The sequence below is a fragment of the Podarcis gaigeae genome (genome assembly GCF_964106915.1).
Source record: "Podarcis gaigeae genome assembly, chromosome: 8".
Taxonomy (NCBI): domain Eukaryota; kingdom Metazoa; phylum Chordata; class Lepidosauria; order Squamata; family Lacertidae; genus Podarcis; species Podarcis gaigeae.
The window spans coordinates 44,132,385-44,154,294 of record NC_139684.1 but is presented as its reverse complement, the minus strand read 5'-3'; the positions used below and the strand labels follow the sequence as shown (position 1 = coordinate 44,154,294).

The 21,910-nt window shown below is 41.9% G+C and overlaps 1 protein-coding gene across 6 annotated transcripts in view; it reads left to right on the top strand.

The window, feature by feature from the left end:
* The window catches only part of RANBP10 (RAN binding protein 10), a 49,763-nt gene that overhangs the window by 4,511 nt on the left and 23,342 nt on the right, over positions 1–21,910 (top strand). For all 6 annotated transcript variants that reach the window (XR_014567394.1, XR_014567395.1, XR_014567396.1 and 3 more), the window contains exons 3-4: positions 7,209–7,261; positions 17,720–17,887. Coding sequence is in view for 2 of the 6 variants with exons in the window: in XM_083752250.1 (XP_083608376.1) it covers positions 7,209–7,261; positions 17,720–17,887 (221 nt within the window). In the remaining 4 variants the exon portion in view is untranslated. The remainder of the gene's footprint in view (positions 1–7,208; positions 7,262–17,719; positions 17,888–21,910) is intronic.

Sequence of the window (21,910 nt, the reverse complement as noted above, 5' to 3'; positions counted from 1 at the left end):
AACCTGAAGCGTATGTAACCCGAGGTACCACAGTACTGATAGTAAGATTTTTTGTTGCATAAGATTGGAGACAGCAGTCCAAAGAATGTAGAGTGAATTGCTATTAACAGAGGTTGAATGGGAGGATCTATTTCAACATTCTGTTTCCAGAAGATGTTATCCAGTGGTGAATGCAGTTCTAGATCTATGTAGATAGACACATATAAAGACATGGGGTTATTTCTGGCTAAGTCAGAGGAGATCCATGGAAATTAGTGGATTTAAGTTCATCATGACTAAAATCCACTTATTTCAATGGGTCTACTCTTAGTGTTACTTAACTGGATACAGCCTTTTCACTTACACAATTTGGTGAGTGAATCTGGATCAGATTTTATTTCAGCATTGCTTTTAAGTAGTAAACACTTCTGGCTGGAACAAATTTAATTTGTTATGCAGTTCCCAGAATGATTGTAAATATTTGGTATCTGATACTAACTGGTAGGTAAAGACAATTTCCAGAGTGACCATGATTGTCACAGAAGTGGTCTGTGGCCTATAGGGATGTGAGGATTACCCTGTAAAGTAATTTTAAATTGAAACCTTGAGCATAAATCCAGTTACTTGATGTTGATTGTTTTAACTAGAGCTCAGAAAAAGGGGCTACTATGCTGTTCATAGGGCAGGTGAGAATTGAATAGTTTGCTATCAATGGTGTTATCAGGAAGTATTCTGTTCACAACAACTGACTCAAAGTGATCAGATCCATGTGGACTAGAATCAAACTTCTGCGGATAACTTGAGTAAATATCAGGTATGTGATATTTCTACACTTTCCCAGCTGTAACCAGTTGGTCTTGGCAATACAGAAACATTGATTGCATTGTCAAGTCAGAGAGAGGCTGAGCCTGGTGGTGGAAACAGTCATTCCCTGAATGCGGCCTATTGTGGATCCGGTGGGAATTGACAACCCTGAAGCTGCTGGAATCTTAGAGTATATCTTAAAAACTGTACCAAGTTTGTTCTAGCCATGCTAGCTTCCAAAATTATACTGGTTCATGCTCATTGAACCTCATGGGAGGAGAGCATGTATATAAAAATTGAAAGTAAAATGGTTCACTTGAAGAACTGGGTTGGTAAACAGTTGCTTAGTACAGTGTGGTAATACATATAGTTATGCCACAGCATTGTGGCCACATCTAACCCAGCAGTCTCTCCCCCCCCCCCAAAAAAAAAGAACTATTGAGATCTATAGAAAAGCTCACACATTCACTATGCATTTGTTAGGGACTGCATGAAGCCCATTCCATTAATGGAATGTATGAACCCTTCTCCCATATAACCAGTGCAATTGCAGGCTGTTTTGTCAGCAGCAAAGACTTCCTTCTTGGATCTTAGGCTCAGGTGAAATGAGCAAAAAAAATGCTATTTGGAGTGCATTTGGTGGTGGCTCACTTTGGTACCCTAGGCTTGTCTGTTCAGACAATTGTTGGACATGTTGTGTTGTGGGAATGGACCTATACCAGGGATGTCCAACAGCTCGACTGCGATCGACAGGTCGACCCCCAGTTGTTAGAAGTCAATTGCAGTCGATCGCAGACTCATCTTTGTCCGCGGGTGAAAAGGAGCATTTGGCCTGCCCCCTCCCTCCCTCTTTCCTTTACCGCACACAATTTCAAGAGCGGAAGATGGAGTTTCTGCTGGTGGAATGACTTATTGTTTATCTATTTTTGTTGCTGCCCCCCCCAAAGGTCGACAATTTCGACCTCCCTCCCCAAAAAATAGGTAGATCGCTTCCAGTTTTTCATTCTGTGAGTAGATCACAATCTCTTGGGAGTTGGACGTCCCTGAACTATAGTATATGCTTTATGGATATAAAGTGATATTGACATTATGGAAAGAGGTCTTGTTTGTATATGTTTGGTCCTTAATTACAGAATACCCAAAGTTCCAAACCAGTATGGTATGGGGATGACGAGAGAATGAAATCGCCCAGTTCTTAAAAGTGTGATACTGGCTACCAAGAGGCTGATTTTGCAGAAACGAAAGCTCAAATGAATAAGATTATAAATCACTTGGGTTTTTTGTGACCCTTGCAGTAATTGAGAAAGTGGCCTATATGAAAAGGGAGATGTTTGAAGGTATTTCGCAAGGCTTTTTTTTGGCCTCAACAGGGTTAAGGAGGTGCATAGGACTTCTGCTTACCTGGGGCAGCTGACAGAGAATCAAACACACACCTTTTTTTCTTACATATATTATTTATCATATTACTGAATCCTTTCTCATTTTCACTGTTTTAGTCAGCTTGCCATTTTGATTTGGGTATCTTGGAGTTAGGACTATGGGAGGGAGGAAGAACTCTTAAGGGATCTGTAAAGTTCTATAAGGAAGGGGTAGGTGGGTTGGGAAAAGGAAGAGTTAAAAACTCAATTTGAACTTTCTTTCTTTTTTGTATTTTGGTTCTTTTAGTATACCATTATATTTCAGATAGTGAAAACTGAATAATGAAAGGAGGGGTGATGTTAGCATGACAGTAGCAATTAATAATACTTGTTATTTGCACAGTGTGTTTCTACAATACATTGATATAGTTTTGAGTATTATATCAGTAAGCTTTACAGCAGCCCTGTAAGGTAGTCTTGCTGGGTGACCCTCAGATTACAGATGGGAAACTGAGATGTAATGGGTTGTCTAAGGTCACCCTGCAGGTTCATGACTGAGCTGGGTCTTGAATCAGGGGCTTCTGATTTCTTAATTGTTAAATGACAAGATTGTTTTGAATAATTAGGACCCTGAAGAAATAACTAAAAATGGAGACACGTGGAATGCCTTTGGAAACAGAAGCAGATTTTCTTCACAGGAAAGTGAGAAGTCACTCCCATGCTGTGGTTCTTCTGGTAGTACATTTCTGTCACAGAGGTAGCTATAAGCTACTACAGTATAAGCATTTCCAGGGTAGCCTAATGATATGAAACACCCTTCCGTTAGGATTTAATGCATAGTGCCAAGGGCTAACTTAGACAAGGAGTTCCTGTACCAGGGTTTGTGGCACTCTTTCAGTAACAAACAGAGCCACTAAGGATCTTAGCCTTCTTATAGCTGAAAAACTGTCTTCTCAATTTTAAAGTGATGGATCATTATGCCTAGACCATTCCTTGCACAGCAGTGGGTTCATGCCAGTACAAGTGCCAGCTAGCTGTAATGACAAGTGAAAGCCAGTGGACATTGACATCAAACAGTAGCTGAAAGGAATTGTAAGGAAGAGATAATAAAAAATGGGGGGGAGCCCTCAGGAGCAGAGGCAGCTCAGTACAGTAAGAGCTCTCGATGAAGGGATTAGACTGTCTGCAACTTGTTCCTGTAGGCTTCCAAAAGGCTGAATTCATCCAGCATCTGTAGCTGTAGGCAATCCATTTTAAGTATTTGCGCTTTTCCATTTGACCATGCTAATACCAGCCAGTATATGCTGTGCTGGTGGTGAATGTGTCATCTTTGATGACAGAACACCATGGATTTCATAGTAACTGTTAGTAAAAACGGCACAGTGCTTTTTGTGCTGTTTACTGTGGCATTGATGCTTATGCTACTCAGCTGGTGATGCTGGGTTGGGTGAAATTTTGTGTTTGAAATAATGGTGATGCAAAGAGCGCTGTACATTTGCTTTGTACTGTAAGTAGGTTTGTATAATTATTGTACAGTCATACAAAGACCAGCGATCTCATGTTTTTAATATTTTGTTGGGAGCTTCCCAGAGTAGTTGTAACAGCCCAGTTGGAAGGCTGACATATAAATAATAAAGTTGTTGTTGTTGTATTTTCCCTGGAATACTGCAATTTGACAGCACCGACATTGCAACACGGTAGTGTGTTTGGACATGGGAATCTATATATGTTCAGTCATGACATCTCAGTGGAGCATATCAGTCTTTCTGCCTCATTCCATCTGCAAAATGGATAACAGTTATCCTAGCTCATAGTATTCTTGCAAGTGTGGTGTCCTGATAATACATACCTGCATGTGCATATATAGCTGTAGTGATATGGCATGGCATGATGGTATTGTTGGATTGTTTGCTTGGTTTGGAATACTGTACCCTGGTTGTACCCATAAATAGTTTTCTGCTAAATTGGGTGTTTATGCTTGGCTGTGAGAGTGGCTCTTCTTTAGAATGGGGATGAGCTATTAATACAATAAACAGCATGAACTGTGTGACTGTCACAACTAGTATTTCATCCCTGGCATGCAGTGTTTAGAAAGTACATGGATTTTTTCATATGAGTTACATACACTTAAAAAAAACAACTATGCTCCAGCTAGTTCATAATGGGGTTGGAATGTGTCCAGTCCCCCTGAAGCAAACAGAGGTCAGTGCCAGCTGCCCACTGGAGGGAATTTTAATTTTTGAGAGCAACAGCTTTTCTACTTTTCACCCAGACCTTTAGCAATCTACCAGTAATCTGGACTGATATGAAAGAGTACTTCTACTTGTAGAGTTGCCTGAATCTTCTTATGGGAGCCATTTTGCTTTGCCTTCCCCATTGACTTTGTGAAAGTCATAACTTCTGGTGCTTAAGAACAGTTTTTCTATGTTTAAGAATTTGAGACTGAGAACCAGATCACCAAGGATTGGTATACTTTTAAATGGGGCACTTGCTTTTCCTCTGTGTGCCTGCAGAGTAGTTAATCACAAAACATACAAGTTTAAAGCATAAATGCAATTTAAAAACATAAATAAATGCCACAGGAAGAAAACAGATAACAGAGAAACATTTCAGAGGATTTTTCTTTCTTTTTCTGTACAATTACTCATCTCCCTGAAATTAAAAACAACAACAAAAACAGGAAAAACAGTTATTGATGAAGTTCAATAGAACCCCCTTCTTCCTGAAAATATCATATTGTTTGAAAACTGATTAATAGTGAAATAATTGAGGGGAGAGGAGTTTCTCTCCATATTGACAAGAATAAGTTCTACTAAAGATGTTCTGCTGTATAAAAGTAGGAATCTTTGCAATGGACTTAGTGGTATTAATACAGTGGACCCTCGGGTTACGTTACCTTTGGGTAAAGTAACTTTCGGGTTGTGAACGCGGCAAACCCTGAAGTGTATATTTCTGGGTTTCGCCGCATGCACAGAAGCGCTCTATCATGCCACATGCGTGCACAGAAGCAGCGCTTCTAGATGCAGATTTTTCGGGGTGCGTATGGACCCCCGGAACGAATTAAGTTCTTATCCGGAGGGTCCACTGTAATCAGCTCTGGTGGTAAGGAGCACTTCTTCACAATAATGCAAGACAGGCAAAACAATCCCTCCAAGATCTGAAGAGCTGTAGCATGGAGGCTAGGTTGTTTTGGTAGCATATGAGCACAGTAGGAAGGAGGAGAAAACATGAGGGAAAAGTTAGCAGCTTTAAGAGTATGTAGTTTGAAATACTGAAATATGGTAACTAAAAGTGGGTAGACTGCTGAGTGGTTCAGCCAACAGAGATTATGCAGCTGTGGCCTTGAAAGAGCTGCATTGGCTGCCAGTATGCTGATAACCCAAATTTAATGCACTGCTAGCAATGACTCATAAAACCTTATACAAAATGGGAGCAAAATGCTTGAAGAAGCATCTCTTTCTGCATCAGCCTGTCTCCACTCTTCATGCTAAGATCATTGGTTGGATTTCCTCCAGTTGAGATCAGTTATGTGGCAGCTTGGGAAAGCCTTCTCTGTGGTGGTGCCCATCTATGTAATGTCTTCCCTGCTGAGCTAAAGCTGATGTTGAATCTTACTAGATTTTGTTAAGAGGTGGAGAGTTGTCTCCTGACAAGGGCCTTTATGGTTACAGGTTATTAATGCTTGGGCCAAGTGCTGAGATGGTTGTACTGGTTTTGTTCTGTGTGTGTCCTTGCTGAGGTTCTCTTTGCCCTTGTTTTATGGCATTACAGTTGATACTGTGGCTTTTTATTTTTATTGTACCATGTTGTGGGTTGCTTTGCAGTCAAGAGCCAACTTACAACACTTCTAAATAAAAATAAAATGAATAAATCCTTTTAAGGATTTTGGATAAAAACTGGACTAGAGTCTGAGGTATGGGGGCATGTGATCAATTCCTTCCAGCTTCAATATCCTATTACTGCCCAGGGCTCCTTTGTGAGGAAAAATAGAAATTTAATAAATGAATAAAAAATAACTGATGGACTTATCCTTAATTAGAGCTGGACTAGACAGTGCTCTGGACACCTCTCAAGAGTCATCTGCTGTAACACTGGAGTCAAGTTCCTGGTGGACGCAAGCAATTTTGTCCTCATAATGCTTTGCAAACAATTCATAGCAAGCTATCCTTGGTTCTGTCACCTTCAGGTATGCAGCAGTGACTCAGACGTAGGGAGGTCAGGTGAGCAGTGCAGCCTTACCACTCCATCCAGTATGGGTAGTTGGTCTGTGCATATCAGGTTATTAAATCTAGGCTTAGAATTTTGAACATGGACCCTCTTCCAAACTTCTGTTGTCTGTTTTGGAGTAAGGACCTTAACTTCTCCTGTCTTTACAGTGGCAGTTAAATACTGCAGGTTCTTTGAATGTGTAAACCTCTTTTTACTTGTCCCAGCCAATTAGGTTTCCTTTTGTGTGAAACGGTAAGGCCAAGGATTACAATGTAAAAAGATCAGAAGCTTCATGAACTGTGGGAGGCCAAGATGGGGAAGAACTCCTGCCAGCAGTAGATAATTCAACCATCCTATCTCTGCTTGACAATGCACCCTGCTTAGTCACTGGAGAAGGAAGCAGCTTGTGTGCAGCTGGAGATGAGGCATGCATGCAGTGCTTCTACAAAGCTGCTGTTCCCAGATTGCTGCATGCTAATTCTGCCTGGGGGGTGGGGGTGGGGGTGGGATGCAGCCCCATTTAAGAGGCATCTCCATGTACAATTCTTACCTTTGGGATAGGCCTCCTAGCAAAATTAATTTACATGTGTTACCAATGACTACGGTATATTTTAAAAGCATATACTTCTTGATATTCCAGCAAAGGGAGGTAGTTTGCTGAGCACATCAAGAAGGTTTGATGAGGAACTACTGCCCTGGCCAGCTGTACCATTATGTGCAGGATTTCAGAAGGAATCTGATCACAGCCTCTGTTGAATGATAACTTAAACTGTGCTTTCAGTTAGGAAAAGCAGCATTGTGTGATTTTGCTTGGCCATTCTCTCTTTGCTGTATTAACACACTTTTGTTTGCTTGAAGGTACATGGGGATAGGACTCTCAGCCCAAGGTGTCAACATGAACAGACTTCCTGGTGAGTCACTGTTAATAATTGTTTGTGCTTGTCCTGTGTGCCAGTAACCACTACGCTGCAATTGTACAATTCTAAGAGGGGGATGTGCCCACTACTTGTGGAGGCAGAACATTGTTTGGAGGGAACTTTGCTACAAATTTACTACTTAAAATTTGTTAAACACATACAGCTTATGAAACCTCTTCCAACACCCTTGAATCTTACGCTTCCTTGCTTTTCTTTCCACAAACCTTTAGCTGTCCATCAGTCTTTCCATTTCTATAATAGGATTCTGATTTGCAGTACATCTTTGATTGCAGCATAGTTCCTTTGTGCCACAGAATGTCACTTGATCTGTCAGATGGGTATGGCATATAGGAGAAATGGGCATTGTAGCTTTCTGTTCTCTTCTGCATTGTGCAGATATATTTCTTCTGTGCTTCCGAACATATTTTAAATCACTTAATATTTTATTCTGTCCCCACGGCTACTTTTTTTGTTCAGAATAGGAGTCACTAAGTCATTGTCTCAAAACAGGGTTCAGCCCTTTGAGAAATGCTACTTCTGACACGCACCACCATCACCCACATTTCCCAGTCCCTCACTTAGGTGTGGTATGCCTAATGCATGCTTGTTGACTGGCACCAGTTAGGGTGTTGTGGGTCAGTCTAGGTATTGACATGTGTGTTCTGGAAGTGCCTCCCTTGTTATGCTAAGCTGGCTAGATGCTGCCTGGGTTCCTCCCAGTCCTGGTGATATTATTTGACCCCAAATGGTGGTAATTTAGTGGCATAGTTCCGGTGCAGACACTAACTATAATGGACTTGGTTTATCCTTGGCATTGTAAGGGTTGCTCATTCAGGTGATCTTTAGCAATCATTAACAAGTTTGAATAAAGTCTTAGGATATTCAGTCCTCAATTCCTATATCAATTAGCACAGAAGGACTTGCATTGCGCATGAGTTACTCAGTAACACCAGCTAATCTTGTGATGATGATGAGAGTACAGCCCTAGTTTGCAGTCATTTTATAACAAAGGTATTGATGAAGATTCGGGACGCGGGTGGCGCTGTGGGTAAAACCTCAGTGCCTAGGACTTGCTGATTGTAAGGTCGGCGGTTCGAATCCCCACGGCGGGGTGAGCTCCTGTCGTTCGGTCCCAGCTCCTGCCCACCTACCAGTTCGAAAGCACCCCTAAGTGCTAGTAGATAAATAGGTACCGCTTTATAGCGGGAAGGTAAACGGCGTTTCCGTGTGCAGCGCTGGTGCTTGCTCGTCACGCTGGCCACGTGACCCGGAAGTGTCTTTGGACGGCGCCGGCTCATGGCCTCTTGAGCAAGATTAGTGTGCAACCCTAGAGTCGGTCACGACTGGCCTGTACGGCCAGGGGTACCTTTACCTTTTTATTGATGAAGATTGGAAGAGCCACTGGCTCTGTGTACTGACTCAACACCCTCAGGAGCCACAGTACCTCCGGTAAGCTTTTTAACCTCTGTTCTCCACTATGAACAGCAACAGAGGATTTACTAAAGCTTTCCCCTTTGTATGCACTGTAGCTCAGCTGGAACTGCTGTATTTCGGATCCCTTCCAACTGTGTGCATTTATACCTATAACGCAGGATAACACTTTGTGCTTCTGATGAAGTGGACTCTGTTCCACAAATGGTTATGTCCTAATAAACATGTTAGTTTTTAAAATGACACAAGATACTTTGCTGTGGTTGCTGTGACATACTAACATGGCCACCACACTGAAACTCACAATTTTTCTTTGTCTTGATCTGAGTAGCAACGGTAGCGCCGCCACCAAGTTCTTCAGGGGCATCTTTTGCAATTGTTCTTGAACTTGTCTGAAGTGAACAGGCCAACACTCCCTCTCAGTGAAATGAAGAGCTCATTTCAAATTCCACAGATGGAGATGCATGTCCCCATGTGAGGGAGTGCTAGAGTTTGGGCAGTGCGACTAACTTTCCTTTTGGCCCCTCATGCTCCTGCTCGTAGACAGTTCTGCATCCTTTTGCAAAGTGGTGGGAAACTGCTGCAAAATGGAGCTCCCTTTACAGGTTGAAAATGTGTGCCACTCCCTCGCTTCTGCTTTCTGCTTAGCTCTAGTTTAAGATGCATAATCAGACAAGGCTCTGCCAAAACCCACTGTTGCTTTTCCCTCTAGAGAGCCCTGGGCTTGTCAAAAGTGGGTAATGGATTGGGATGTAGGATCCTTGGAATCAGGAGTTAAACTAGGAGCTGGATTAAGCCCTGAAATGGCCAGATGGCCAGTTTTGTTTGCTGTCTGGTATCTCCTGACTGCCATTTATTCAAAGCTCAACTTTTTATCTCCATGTGTTTGAGTTTATTTTGGAATCTGTTCTTCAGATAGATGGTTCATCTTTTAAAAACAACATCCTGCAGTGGTACTAATTAATGATCGGTCTTTAATAACAGCTTCTTACTTGTCCTGGAACATGCTTTAGTATTTAAACTTGATTGCAAGGTCACATGGAAATGACAGTGTCAGGTGAGATCTGCAAACATTATTAGAGAGTGCTCATGTGATTTGTTCTAAATGCAGGTCTTTGGGGCTGTGTTTGCCATTTAACACCTTTGTAACTGGCTACTAGAAATGCACTGGGCTGCAGCTTCCCATAGAGAGTCCATTCATATGGCCAAAGGGCTGGCCTGTGGCCAGACTTTTCTAGTAAAAACATTTTGACAGTGGGTTGCTAGAAACAGCAGGTGTTGAATGTTAATTTGCAAAATTTGTGAGAGATGATGACTCTATCTTGAACATACTTAGGCTGGTTTTTTATATTAGAGCAGAAGGAACAATTCAGAAGGGAGAACAGTTGTTCCACATGCCACTCTGGACTTTTAGAATTACTTGGAGCTGGAATTGGCCACAAGACAATGTATTTGAAAATATCACTGTCGTTAATCTAAAATGGCTTGTGGTAATTTGTGGCCTGTCAAGTTGAGCACAACCTACGAGTTGTATGTTGTGATCAGCTAAGTACTTGAGCTGCCCATCTGCAGTCCCAGACAGAGAACAAAAGTAGGTTTGAATCCTGGTGGACTGTCATGCAAAAGGAGGTAGTAATATTGCCCCAGTGTACTTCAGGCCGAGTTGGCAAGTGGACAGTTTATTCCCATTTTATCCTTCCAATATACACTATGAGGTCACTCAGTGAGATTCATGGCTGAGCTGGAGTTTGAATTTGGGTCTTCATCATCCAAGCCCAACTTTCTACCCACTATTTCACAGTGGTTCTCATAACTATCATGCTAAGTTATGTCCATGTCTGACTGTATTACACACAGCTGCTAAATGACATTAGCTGTGTTATGCTAGAGATGTCTGTTCTGAACTCAGTGGGGCTTACTTGTGTGAGACTTGCATCCAGGCGAGTCTAGTAATGTATACCACTTTCCATGTTAGTGATTTGATATTGCCTCAGTTTTCCATAGTTCATTACCAGGAAGGGTGAAAATAGGTTGTTACTGCATTGTGCTTGGAACTGTGGGAAGGGCAGCCTTCCCCAATCTGACAACTTCCAGGTGTTCTGGACTAGATTACCCATCAGCCCCTATCAGCATGGCTGTCCAAAACATATGAAAGGCACTAAGTTGGGAAAGGCTACTGTGGAAGAAAACACTCTTTAAACTTTAACATGCACTGAAAACTCCACAAAGTGTTACTTTAGATAAGTTTTGCCAACTTCTGTAGGTATGTGTTTAAAAGATAACCCTTGCCGAAAGGTGGAGTGGGTTTGGCTTTTCTTTTTCTGTTTTGTGACGTTTGTATTATTTCTACATACTTCTAATTCCAAGCATTTAATCTTCTTCAGCTGGGTGCAGATATAACTGGGAGGACCCTTTTGACACCAGGGTTTTCTGGAGACAAAGGAATTTAGGGATTTTAGATTTCTATTCAAAATTTTACTGAGAGGAAGGTCCTATGGTACTAATAGCCGGGTGCCACAAATTTTAGCTAACCTTGGTAGCAAGCTGTTATTTATGATTTCCCCAAATCTTCCTCCACTCTTATCAGTTCTCTGGAACACACAACAGACTTGGCATAGACGGGTAAGTTAACCTTTGCCATAGTGCTTTGAAGGTACTCAGAAGTAGTTGGAAGGATTCTTCCTAGATCCTAGGAACTGTGAGGTCCAGTGCAAAAGTGAGAGGCTGACCTCCCCTTCCCCAAGACCCTTGCACATACCAAAGGAGTTAGGCAAGAGTGGGTTTTCTCTCCCTCTTAGCACCAAGTAAGATAAGTCTCCCTCCCTTGTTGTCATGCAGAGAGAACCTTGAAGGGAAGGGAGGGAGGGATGTATCACATCACTCAGGGACTGGGCAGATAGTTGCCAGGAAGACATGACTGTATTTATGGAACTCTATTAATGGGACTTCATAGTCAGCATGTTCATAATTACTTTTAATATAAAAACAGGGCAATTGGTAGTGTGCGCTTTTGTGCCGCTCTGTTGAGATGCTTTGTTCTAGACATTTCCAAGGTCTCATTCAGAAATCTACTTCAACAACTGCAGATTTCAGCCATTGAGAATCTAGTGGGGTGGCAAAAGTCTTATTCTGTATTCATTTTTAAATGAAATTTATGTAATGCAAAACCTTATTCTAAAGTGTGGTATGTTGGTAAGGTGTCTGTTGGTTTCTGAATTTTGTCGCAGAATCCATTTGTGCCACTTATTATAAAACAGAACGTTGTAGTGCAGAGAGCTCCTGTTCAGCAATGCCTTTTCTTTCCCTCCAACAGATAGTCAGCATTCTGTGGTTACTGAGCATGCACTGGGATCTTTGGGTCCCCCCCCCCATTTAGGACTTTTTTGTGCTTATACAAATTTGCGGGTTCCCCCAAGCCTGGTGATACTTTCTTCCTCTTCCTTGTGCTTTCTTACCTACATAAACGATGGTATTCACAGAAGTATATAATGATTTTAGGTAGCTGTGGTTGGCAATTTCAAACCCTTCATCATACTATTTTTGTACTTCCACTTCTTTTCTTTCCAGAATAGAAACTACCTGGTTGAAGGACATTCCTCTCTTAACCTCATTTGTTACTGACGTAAAGCAGCAGCTGTACCCATTGTGAGGGAGGCTTTGCAGGTGTGCGTGTCTGGCTCTTTGGTTTGTCTCCAAAGCTTTTACTGCAGTTTCATTCATCCAGTTCTGTTTCCTGTTGTCTACTTTCCTGGTGCTTATCATGCAAATGAGAGCAGCTCAGGATCCAGAGTGCCCTAGTGGCTGGGTAATTCAAGTGCACTTTCAGAAGGGTGTGCTGACTAAGAAGTCCTGGAAAATACTGGTGATTCCACTCCTCATTTGTCATATGGGTGTTCACTCCAGAAACTATTGTTGCAAACATCAGATTGTTGTTCATCATTCTTAAATTAGATGATTACAAGTTTGTGGCTCTAAGAATGAAGTAGGTCACTCTGTTCCTTTTTGATTCTGACTTAATAAGGAAGAAGTTGTTTTCAGGTGGAGGAGTTTGGTATATTCTCTTGAGTCATTCTAGATAAAGGTGTTGACAGCGTTTGGGATAGTCTGGCAGTTAATTAAAAAGTACTTAGAAAAGGAAGCTCTACATGCCATGTGCCCAAGCGCCTGGTGATGCTGGCCATGAGATTGCAAAGTGGTGTTTACAGTTTATGTTGTAAACTTCATGTCAGCAGATCCAACGTGACATGGAGTATAGTACTACTCCAGAACCTGCTGCTTTTGAAATGGAAGCATTGAGACCCCGTATTGTGTGTGAAATTCACAATATGCATTACATCAGGGTGACCAACATGATGCCACCCAGATGTTGTTAGGCTCCCAGCCCCTTTGTTCCTGACAATTGGCCATTTTGGCTGGGGCTGATCTGAGTTGGCGTTTAACATCTGGAGGGCAGCACACTGGCTACCCCTGCATTACATATATTCAACTACAAATAATCCAGTCTGGACCTAAGAGGCTTCGCTTTCACTTCTCAAAAGAAACCCAGGAGGCAATCTGTTGCCCTGGGAGCATAGGGCAATATCCTCGTGCTTTTTTGGCTCTGAGTTGCCAGGACTCTTTGTCCTGAACATGCAGTGGGTTATTTTGGTAGCTTTCCTCTCGGGAGTGGGATCCCACTCCTCTGCCAGCCCATGAGTGCTTGTGGAGTAGCAAAGTATATTTAGTCCATGATGACTGGACTGTGGTTTGTGTAACATGATGCTTCAATGCCTCCTTGACTGGAATCTCTGTGGTTTATGTTAAAAGAAAGAGAAATGTGTCTGCAGCATGTGGCTGAACATAAATCTCCTGGAAGCTACACAAGAGCTAGTTTTGTCGACTACAAGGCCTTTCTATTAAAACAAAGAGGCCTTCTCCGCAGCTGCTGAAAGATGGGCTTTCAAGGAGGATTCTTCAGCTTTCCTGCAAGATGCAGGTGCTTATTCCTGGCTCTTGGCAGGCAGCTGGAATCAAATAGTGCTGAAGGCACCAAAGGTGGCTTACAGTCAGCCCTTCATCTCAATCAGAGCTTCATTTCCACACACATGTGTCAAGAGAACAAAAAACAACAACCTTGTAATGTTAGTGCTGTTCCTATACAGAGATGCTAGCTCTGCATATATGCAGTTCTCAACTCTGGATAAAGGCTGATAGGTAACTGTGTTTTCCTGCAAGATCTACAGCCCAGTACAAACATAATTTCTCAATAGCGATTAAGAGATTAGAATGGGGCCATGGGATCACCCCATTTTCCTTTTTAATTAGAATTTGAAGTCAAGACTTGGAGCTTACTCACCAACTTTGGGTAAAATGGGATCTAATAATTAAGGCTGTTAGAAATTAAGACATTAAGGTTTGAAGTAATTGAGAAATTTAAGGTAAAGGGGGCTGGGGGAGAAAGCATGCATTCCATAGCATGCTCCCAGTATCATGGCCATAGTTAAGAGATTGACAGGAGAGAGGCCTATGTGTGAACCACCACCCTTATATCTTAGACTTCTTCCTGCTTTGTGCTGAACACTGTTGATCATGTTGTTCACACTAAGCATGGAATGCTTCTTCCTGTTCTGGCTGTTATATCCACTCAATAGCAAAATGTTCTTCTGATTTTGGGGTTCATCCATTTGCTACCCAAGAGTGCCACTCCCATAATTGCACTTGGATACTGACTTAACCCTTGCAAAAGGGTGAAAACAAACAATATTTAACACTAGTACTAATCCATTGAGCTGCCCTCAACACATTCATTTATTTGTAGGTTATTTACTGCTATATGTTTAAAGAAGGACAATGGAAACTTTTCAGCCTGTCAGAATAGAGCTTTAGCTCTCTGACCCCAGCAGGCCAAACTGGATAGGTGAGCTGCTGTCTTTTGGAAAGAAAAATGCTTCTTTAAAAAATGGATAATTTTTTAATTCACAAAGGAGCTTGCAGAGCCCTTTACCTGGTGCTTCCCAAGAGCCTGTTGTCATCTTTGCTCCCTGATCTGTAAAAATGGTTTTGTAAGAAGAATCTCATGTTTGCTTTTTGTATGTGCTGCATTGGAAGTTGCCACTGATCGGTCCTTCCATGGCAGTAAACAAAAGTGTGTCTTTGAAACAACACCAGTAGGTCCTCCTTGACCTACTGAGTTTATAGAGCTTTCTCAAGTGCCCTCTATCTCCACAGTAATGTGACAAGAAAATAGGAAGAAAAATGTATACTAGTTGGGGCTGGCACTCAGACTTTAATGCAAGACTTTCTTGACATAATATGCCTCTCCTCAAGATAGCAGGTAAATTGGATTACTAGAAGTATTTCTGGTCATTACTGCAAGAATTGCTTATCTTCCTTTCCCCACCTCACCCCTCCTTGACTTGGTTTATTTATTTGTTGTTAGTGCAGCTTTCTCAGATCTATGTTTACTTTAGTTATTAGCTATTTCTAACCTGTGTATTAGTTGATCTGAGGATGGGGTGTATTTCATTGAAAAGATCTCTGTATAAATAGTCAAACAAAACCATAACTGACAAGTGAAAAACGTAAGAACACTGAGCAGATCAAAATACTTAACTGCAATCAAGAAAGCCCTAATTCCTGAGTAAACAACCAGGCATTGGTGCTGAGACAAGGCCAGTGTTGGTGCTCATTAGACCTCAGAGAGGAGGGTATTCCATAAATGGAGCGGCACAGCAGAGAAGGCTCTTTCCCATGTCAGCATATAATGTATGCACTGCCTGGGAATTTTTAGAAACAAAAAAAATTGTGATTTTTAAATGGATAGTGTGATTGGTGAGTTTGGACCCATCATGTCAAAGATATATTGGTCCACCATCTTTATTCAAATTGGTACCTGGCATCATTGCAGCCCACCACCCCCACCTTGGGAAACATTGTACTGAATTTGGTGACGATCTCTTGAGAGAAGACCAAACATAATGCCAAGAAATGGGCAAAGTCATGCCAAAGTCATATTTTGATCCACCATCTTGATTCAAAATGGTGCCCAATGCTCACAAAGTCTGCCATCCTTACTTTGAGAACCTTCTGGCCTAGTTTGGTGATGATTTTCACTCCCTCCCATTGCAAGAATCTCCTGATCTCATGTTTTCAGAAAGGAGGGGGCGGAAACTGCTCTTCGCTTCTTCCACTCCTGCCTGACTCTGTGGGGGTCTGTGTGTTATCTATGTAGAGATTAGATGGCTGAGTGAGAGCTGTAACACTCAGCTTTCTTCCGGGTTGTTCATACTCTGCTGAGTTTGGTGCTCACAATGGGCAGTTGTGGGTCCAGTGCACTTAGACTTGCTTTCCAGGAGTGGAAGGTCTCTGGAAGTGCTCCAACCACCTAGCCCAGTCGGGGCAGAATAAGTTGTTGAGCCCAATCGTTGACATCGGCTCAAAGGCGTATCTCAAGAGGCAGGCAAAGCTATGCCAGAAAGGGCCCAGTTACATACCATAGTCACAGTTTGGCCCTCAATTCAAAATGGTGCCTGGCACCTAAACATTGAATAGACCCCCCCCCACCTCAGGACCCCTCGTGCTGCATTTGGCGATGATATCTTGAGAAGCAACCGAACGTATAGAGAACAAACTGACAATCCACTTCCCAAAATTACAGTAGAATTCTCAGTGGCTGAAATTTGCAGTTATTGGGGTAAGTTTCTAAATAAGATATTGGAAATTTCTGGAACCATTACTGACACCTTGAAATCAGACTGGGAAGTATGCTGGCAACCAGCACAGTTCTTTTAGAACTGGAATTATATGGGCCCTCTATGCTTCCACTTAAGAGGCTAGCCACACATTCAGCAGTAGCTGCTGCTTCCACGTCACCTTCAGATTTGTCACAGTGGATTGTACAGCCATTTCGAACCTTATCCCTGGAAATCCAGCTGCCTTATTGACTTTCAGGAGTGTACTACATGTCTCATTTCTTATGGGCTCTGGATCAAAATCAGAAGAATCAGTTAAGCCATGAATTACAACTATGGACAGTAGCGGGAGCAGGGACAGCTCGAATGAATAATGTAGAACCCCTGTAATTCAGCAGAAGAGTCTTGAGGCTTGTAGATGAGCTCCCGTCTGTTCTCTCTGCCAACAGTTGGGCATACTTACCTAAGACAGGGTCATTTGAGGACATTTGGTGCTGCCTGGGTTCTCTTATCTCTCAGGCACAGCATATGTGCCTAGTCTGCTGTCCTCAACAGTTACAGCATCCTTTGCTAAAGGGAAGAAAATGCACTCAAGATATAGCAGAAAGTGTGTGCTGCCAACAAGTCTATAGGTTAAGAGGAAAAGGAAGACCACTTGGAAATGTACATGGGAACAAGTTAGCAGTCCCACAAAAAGTCACGATAATCCGTTGTGTAGGAAAGCAAAATTAATAGTAATTTGCTCTTAAGAATGAATGGAGGAGTGGGTGAGAGTGTATGTGTATGTATACACACACAAACCATGCACATACGTACGTACGTGTGTGTGTATGTGTTTATTATCCAAACTGTGCAGAGAAACAAACTGAACAAGATGGAATGAATTTTGATTGTTATTAGTACATTAATGTTGAAAATAAAAACCCGATAGTCTAGTTGTATCAGCACTGAGTCAGCTCTGTGTGCAGTACAGCACGTAATTTCAAACACTGGTTACATCCATCAGAACTGAGACACTCAAATCAGTCTGCTCATCAGAATTGGATTTCTGCTACAGAGTGCTGAATAGCTTGATGGTGTAAGGGTTACCAGTCACCATTTTTCTGACTTCTCCTCCAGAGCTTATTTGTGTCTGATATATGAGAGCTCAGAAGTTACCACCTTGTATTTTAGTAACTCTTCTTTTCATTAATGCTCTCAAATGTTAACTACATGTCTCTTTACTCCTGCTTTGTATGAGGATATATCTCTGCCTCTTCCCTGTTTATGTATCCTATAATATGGTACTTTTTGTTCCTATTGTCAGGCTCAGCCATCGTTTAAACATGCCGTCTGATGTTGTCTTCTCTAGGTTGGGATAAACATTCCTATGGCTACCATGGTGATGATGGACACTCCTTCTGCTCTTCAGGGACAGGACAGCCTTATGGCCCCACATTCACTACTGGAGATGTGATTGGCTGCTGTGTAAACCTCATCAACAATACCTGCTTCTACACAAAGAATGGGCACAGTTTAGGTAGGCAAACAAACTTCTGGACCAGCTTTATTTTGTTTTGGGCTTACAAACTGAGCCACTATCTGCTCTTCTTTAATGTGCAATCAGCAGCATGATTTCTTGGGTGAAACAAAACCAACATGATCTCATTTATTTGTGTCAATACTGGTAGATTACAACTAGTGCTGTGAACAATTTATGTATCTACATCTAGTTTTTTCCTTTACTGCTATCTCTTTGTCCCAGCTGGAAAGGAAGGACTGATAAAGACTTACCGGTACTCCCATTTCTCATGGTTCAGATTGGGAGCAAAAGTTCAAGGTTATTGCTCTATATACACTAAAGCAGACTGTCAGCCCCACTGCAGTTCTGTCAGCCCCACAGCAGGTGAATATATTGCTATGTGAATATACAAGATTGAGTGGGGAGGGGGAGAATCTCAGTTAATATTCATTTTAGGGATTCTTGAGCTCACCGTGAAGTGTCTTAATGATTAAACTGATTGCTAGAGAAAAGCAAGCAGCAGCTGAGGAATATTTGATTCAGGATAAATGATGTCTAAGGAATTATAATGAAAATGTTTTAATTATCCAAATAGGGAGGGTAGAACTAGACATTGAAAATGCATGGGCATATGACAGCAGTCCAAAGAGGCCAAAATGCCATAGGATAAAACTCATGTGCCAAAGACCTTTGGAGAAGAAGACCCTATATAAGTGTTTATATGCTGATGCTAGAAGCCTCAGAGCCAAGATACATGAGTTGGAGCACCTGGTTTTAAGGAGAGCAAAGGTACAGTGGGCATCATGGAATCCTAGCGGAACAGAGAGAACCAGTGAAATAAAATTATCTCTGGATATAATCTCATTCGGAAGGGCATACTGGATGAGTTGTTGCTGCTTATGTCAAAGAGGTTGTAGAATCCCACAAACTAAAAATCTTAGAAGGGACACCCATCTCAACAGAATTGCTGTGGGTGGCAATACCAAGCCGTCAAAATAATTTAGTACTGGGGATCTTCTAAAATGTTCAAAGCGATCTTGGGATGGAGAATGATACCAAAGAGGTATCCAGAGGAGGAAGTGACTTCAATTATTTCCACATAGACTGGGTACATGCACATTTTAGTCATGACAAAGAGGTAACATTTATAGGTATCCTGAATGACTGAGCCCTAGAAGAGTTGGTCATGGAGCTGACCAGAGGGGAGGTAACCCTGGACTCAATCTTAAGTAGTGCCCAATGTGATGTGAGAACTAATGGAGACCAGAAACCACGGCACTGTCAAATTTAGCTATTTGTAGACAATTGCCAAAAAAAGTCCAACACAGTCACATTTGACTTCAAAAGAGGAAAGTTCCCCAAAATTAGGGGATTGGTAAAAAGGAAGTTGAAATGCAAAGTCAATGTTCTCTTAAATGCTTAGCGTTTATTCAAAACTGCAAAAATAGAAGCTCAGCTAGAAATATACTGCAGAGCAGGAAAGGGAACACCGGGGTCAAGAATATGGTAGCAGAGTCTAGGAAGGCTTTAATCTAAAAAATAGAAGTCTTATCCAAATGAGGAGAACCAAAAGGAACATAAACTTTGGCAAATAAAGGGCTGGCAGACAGTAAGGGATGTGAAAAAAGTGAGGAGCACATTGCTGCCCGAAAACATAAAGACCAACAACTAAAAAGTTCTTCAGATGCATTAGAAGCAAGCAGAGAGAGAGGCAGTTGGACATTTGGATGACAGGTATACTAAAGGAGACAGCACTGAAGCTGAGTGAATTCTTTGCATCTTCACTGTGGAAGATACAGGGAAAATTCATGTGCCTGAACTTTCTCAGGAAGTGAGTCTGAGGAACTAAGGTGTCAAGAATCAGGTCCAAGGAACCAGATATGAAAAGGCCCAGATGGCACTCACTCAAGAATTTTTAAATGTGAAGTTGCTGATCTTTAAGAGAAATGTGTAATTTGTCCCCAAGATCAGCCTCCACATCAAGAGAAAGTATGCAGATGACATTATATAACCACATGTGCACAAACTTACTCTTCATTTTGATTTGGGGCTAAGCTGTGGAGGTACTGGCCAGAGACTAGAGAGCTATGTAGAGCATGGTAGTCATTTTCCTATCCACTAAAGCCCGCCCGCCCCCAAAACCCTATGGTTTATTTTCCTTTTCTTTCTGAGCCTTCAATATCATGGTGAGAATGTAGTCAGGTTTTTTTCTTGTAATCCATCAGTCTAGGTCAGGGATGAGCACCTGTGGTCCTCCAGTCTATGTTGGGCTTCAGCTCCTTTAATCCCTGACCATTATCCATGCTGGCTGGAGCTGATGGGAGCTGTAATCCAGCAAAATGTGAAGTCCATGGGTTGCCTGCTCCAGTCTACACAAAGAACAAGTTCCGCATCAAATACAGCTTCCACTGAAGAATTATCAGTGAGGTGCTCTAGTGAAGGCACTACATGGGCCTGTTCTCTTTCTAGAATATCAGCAGATTTTAGAAAGACTTTCCTGCATTCCCATTGGTTGTTTGCTTGCATGGATGGATGTTGTCTATAGAATTTAACTGCATTTTGTGCTTTAGTTGTTAATTCTGATTGCAGTCAGAGAGAAAGCTAACATACTGGGGAATTTTTTAGTTGTGAGAGAAGTTTGCCAAGCTCTGGTCTCCTTTAATTGTCTTTGAGAGACAGCTGAGGTTTTATATAATGATCCATGGTGTGATGGAAGTAGGGTTTTTTCTCTATCTCTCTATAAATTGATTAAGAGTACAGTAAGCCGCAACTTACACAGGGGTTATATTGCGAGGATCACACCCAAGGCCAAAATTATGTATAGTCAAACGCATCGGGTTCAATGGTGAGTGGGATGGCCAAAGTCTTTTTTCCTAGACTGCCCCCTTTCTTTTTAAAAAAAATTGCCAAGCACCTAAAGCTGAACATACACAAGTTAAATGCATGTAAGTTGCGGACTTACTGTCATTTCAGGACTGGTCAGAGAAAGTACTTCTTCACACAGCACCTATCTGATTGCCTCAGTGCAGTGAAGGCTGTTGGCTTAGATAGCTTTTAAGGGGTACAAATTAGTGGTGGCTTTCCACTTTGTGGCTTCTGGGTGTGATAGCTGAATGGAAAGATCCTGATTCAGAGGCAACATGCCATTGACATCCATTGCTGAGGGACAAAAGCGGGAGATGGCTCTTGCCTCCATCCCCTGCTGGTGGGCTTATCTGGCTGTCCATTTGTGAAGCTTTGCTGGATTGGAGAGTCATTTGGTCTAACCCAACAGATCTTCAGATGGCTTGCTACCAGAACTGCAAGCTTTGTTCTTCTGGATTGCTTCATTGAGGGGAGGATTTTTCCTACTGTGGAGGGCAAAGTTGAGAGACCAAACCTATTCCTAAAAGAACTTCTTGTTGTTGATGGGAATAATAACCTGCTTTCAGAGCATTCAAGTTATTTATTTTAACAATCAGGTGCTATGTTGCAATTACATTAGCACTAATGTGTTTCATGCCCTACTCTTCCCTATATAGTGCTTTAGTGTTTGTCGTCCTTTCCAGCCTCCAGCATTGCTGGTCTGTACGTGTTAAAGCTGCTGTGCTTGGCTAAAACTGGAAGCAATCTGTCCTGAGATGCTCCTATTTTAGTGACAGCTTTCTAAATGCCTGTAGAACAACTGTGTCACCAGAGACAGGCAGCCTCTCGTGCAAACCCCAATTAGGGTTAAGTGCACAGAGAGTTGTTCTGGCAAGAGGGAGAAATTGGATGAGCTATCTTCCTGGTATATATCCGTAGTATATTATTGGCTTAGTTCAGGTGGGCCCAGACTGAAGCATAAAGGTTGGTTGGTCAGTCAGTGTAAATTTCACTGATAGGATATTGCACTATAGTTTATGCATATTACCTTTTCCATTAAGGCTTGTTTCTGGATCTACACATCACCCTGGATCTAAACAGACATGTTTGAAAACTGATATTGTCTGACCAACAGGTCAGATGAGTAGTTTTGTATTCTGGGAGCTCTTTCACACTATTGGATAGAAATTGTTGCAT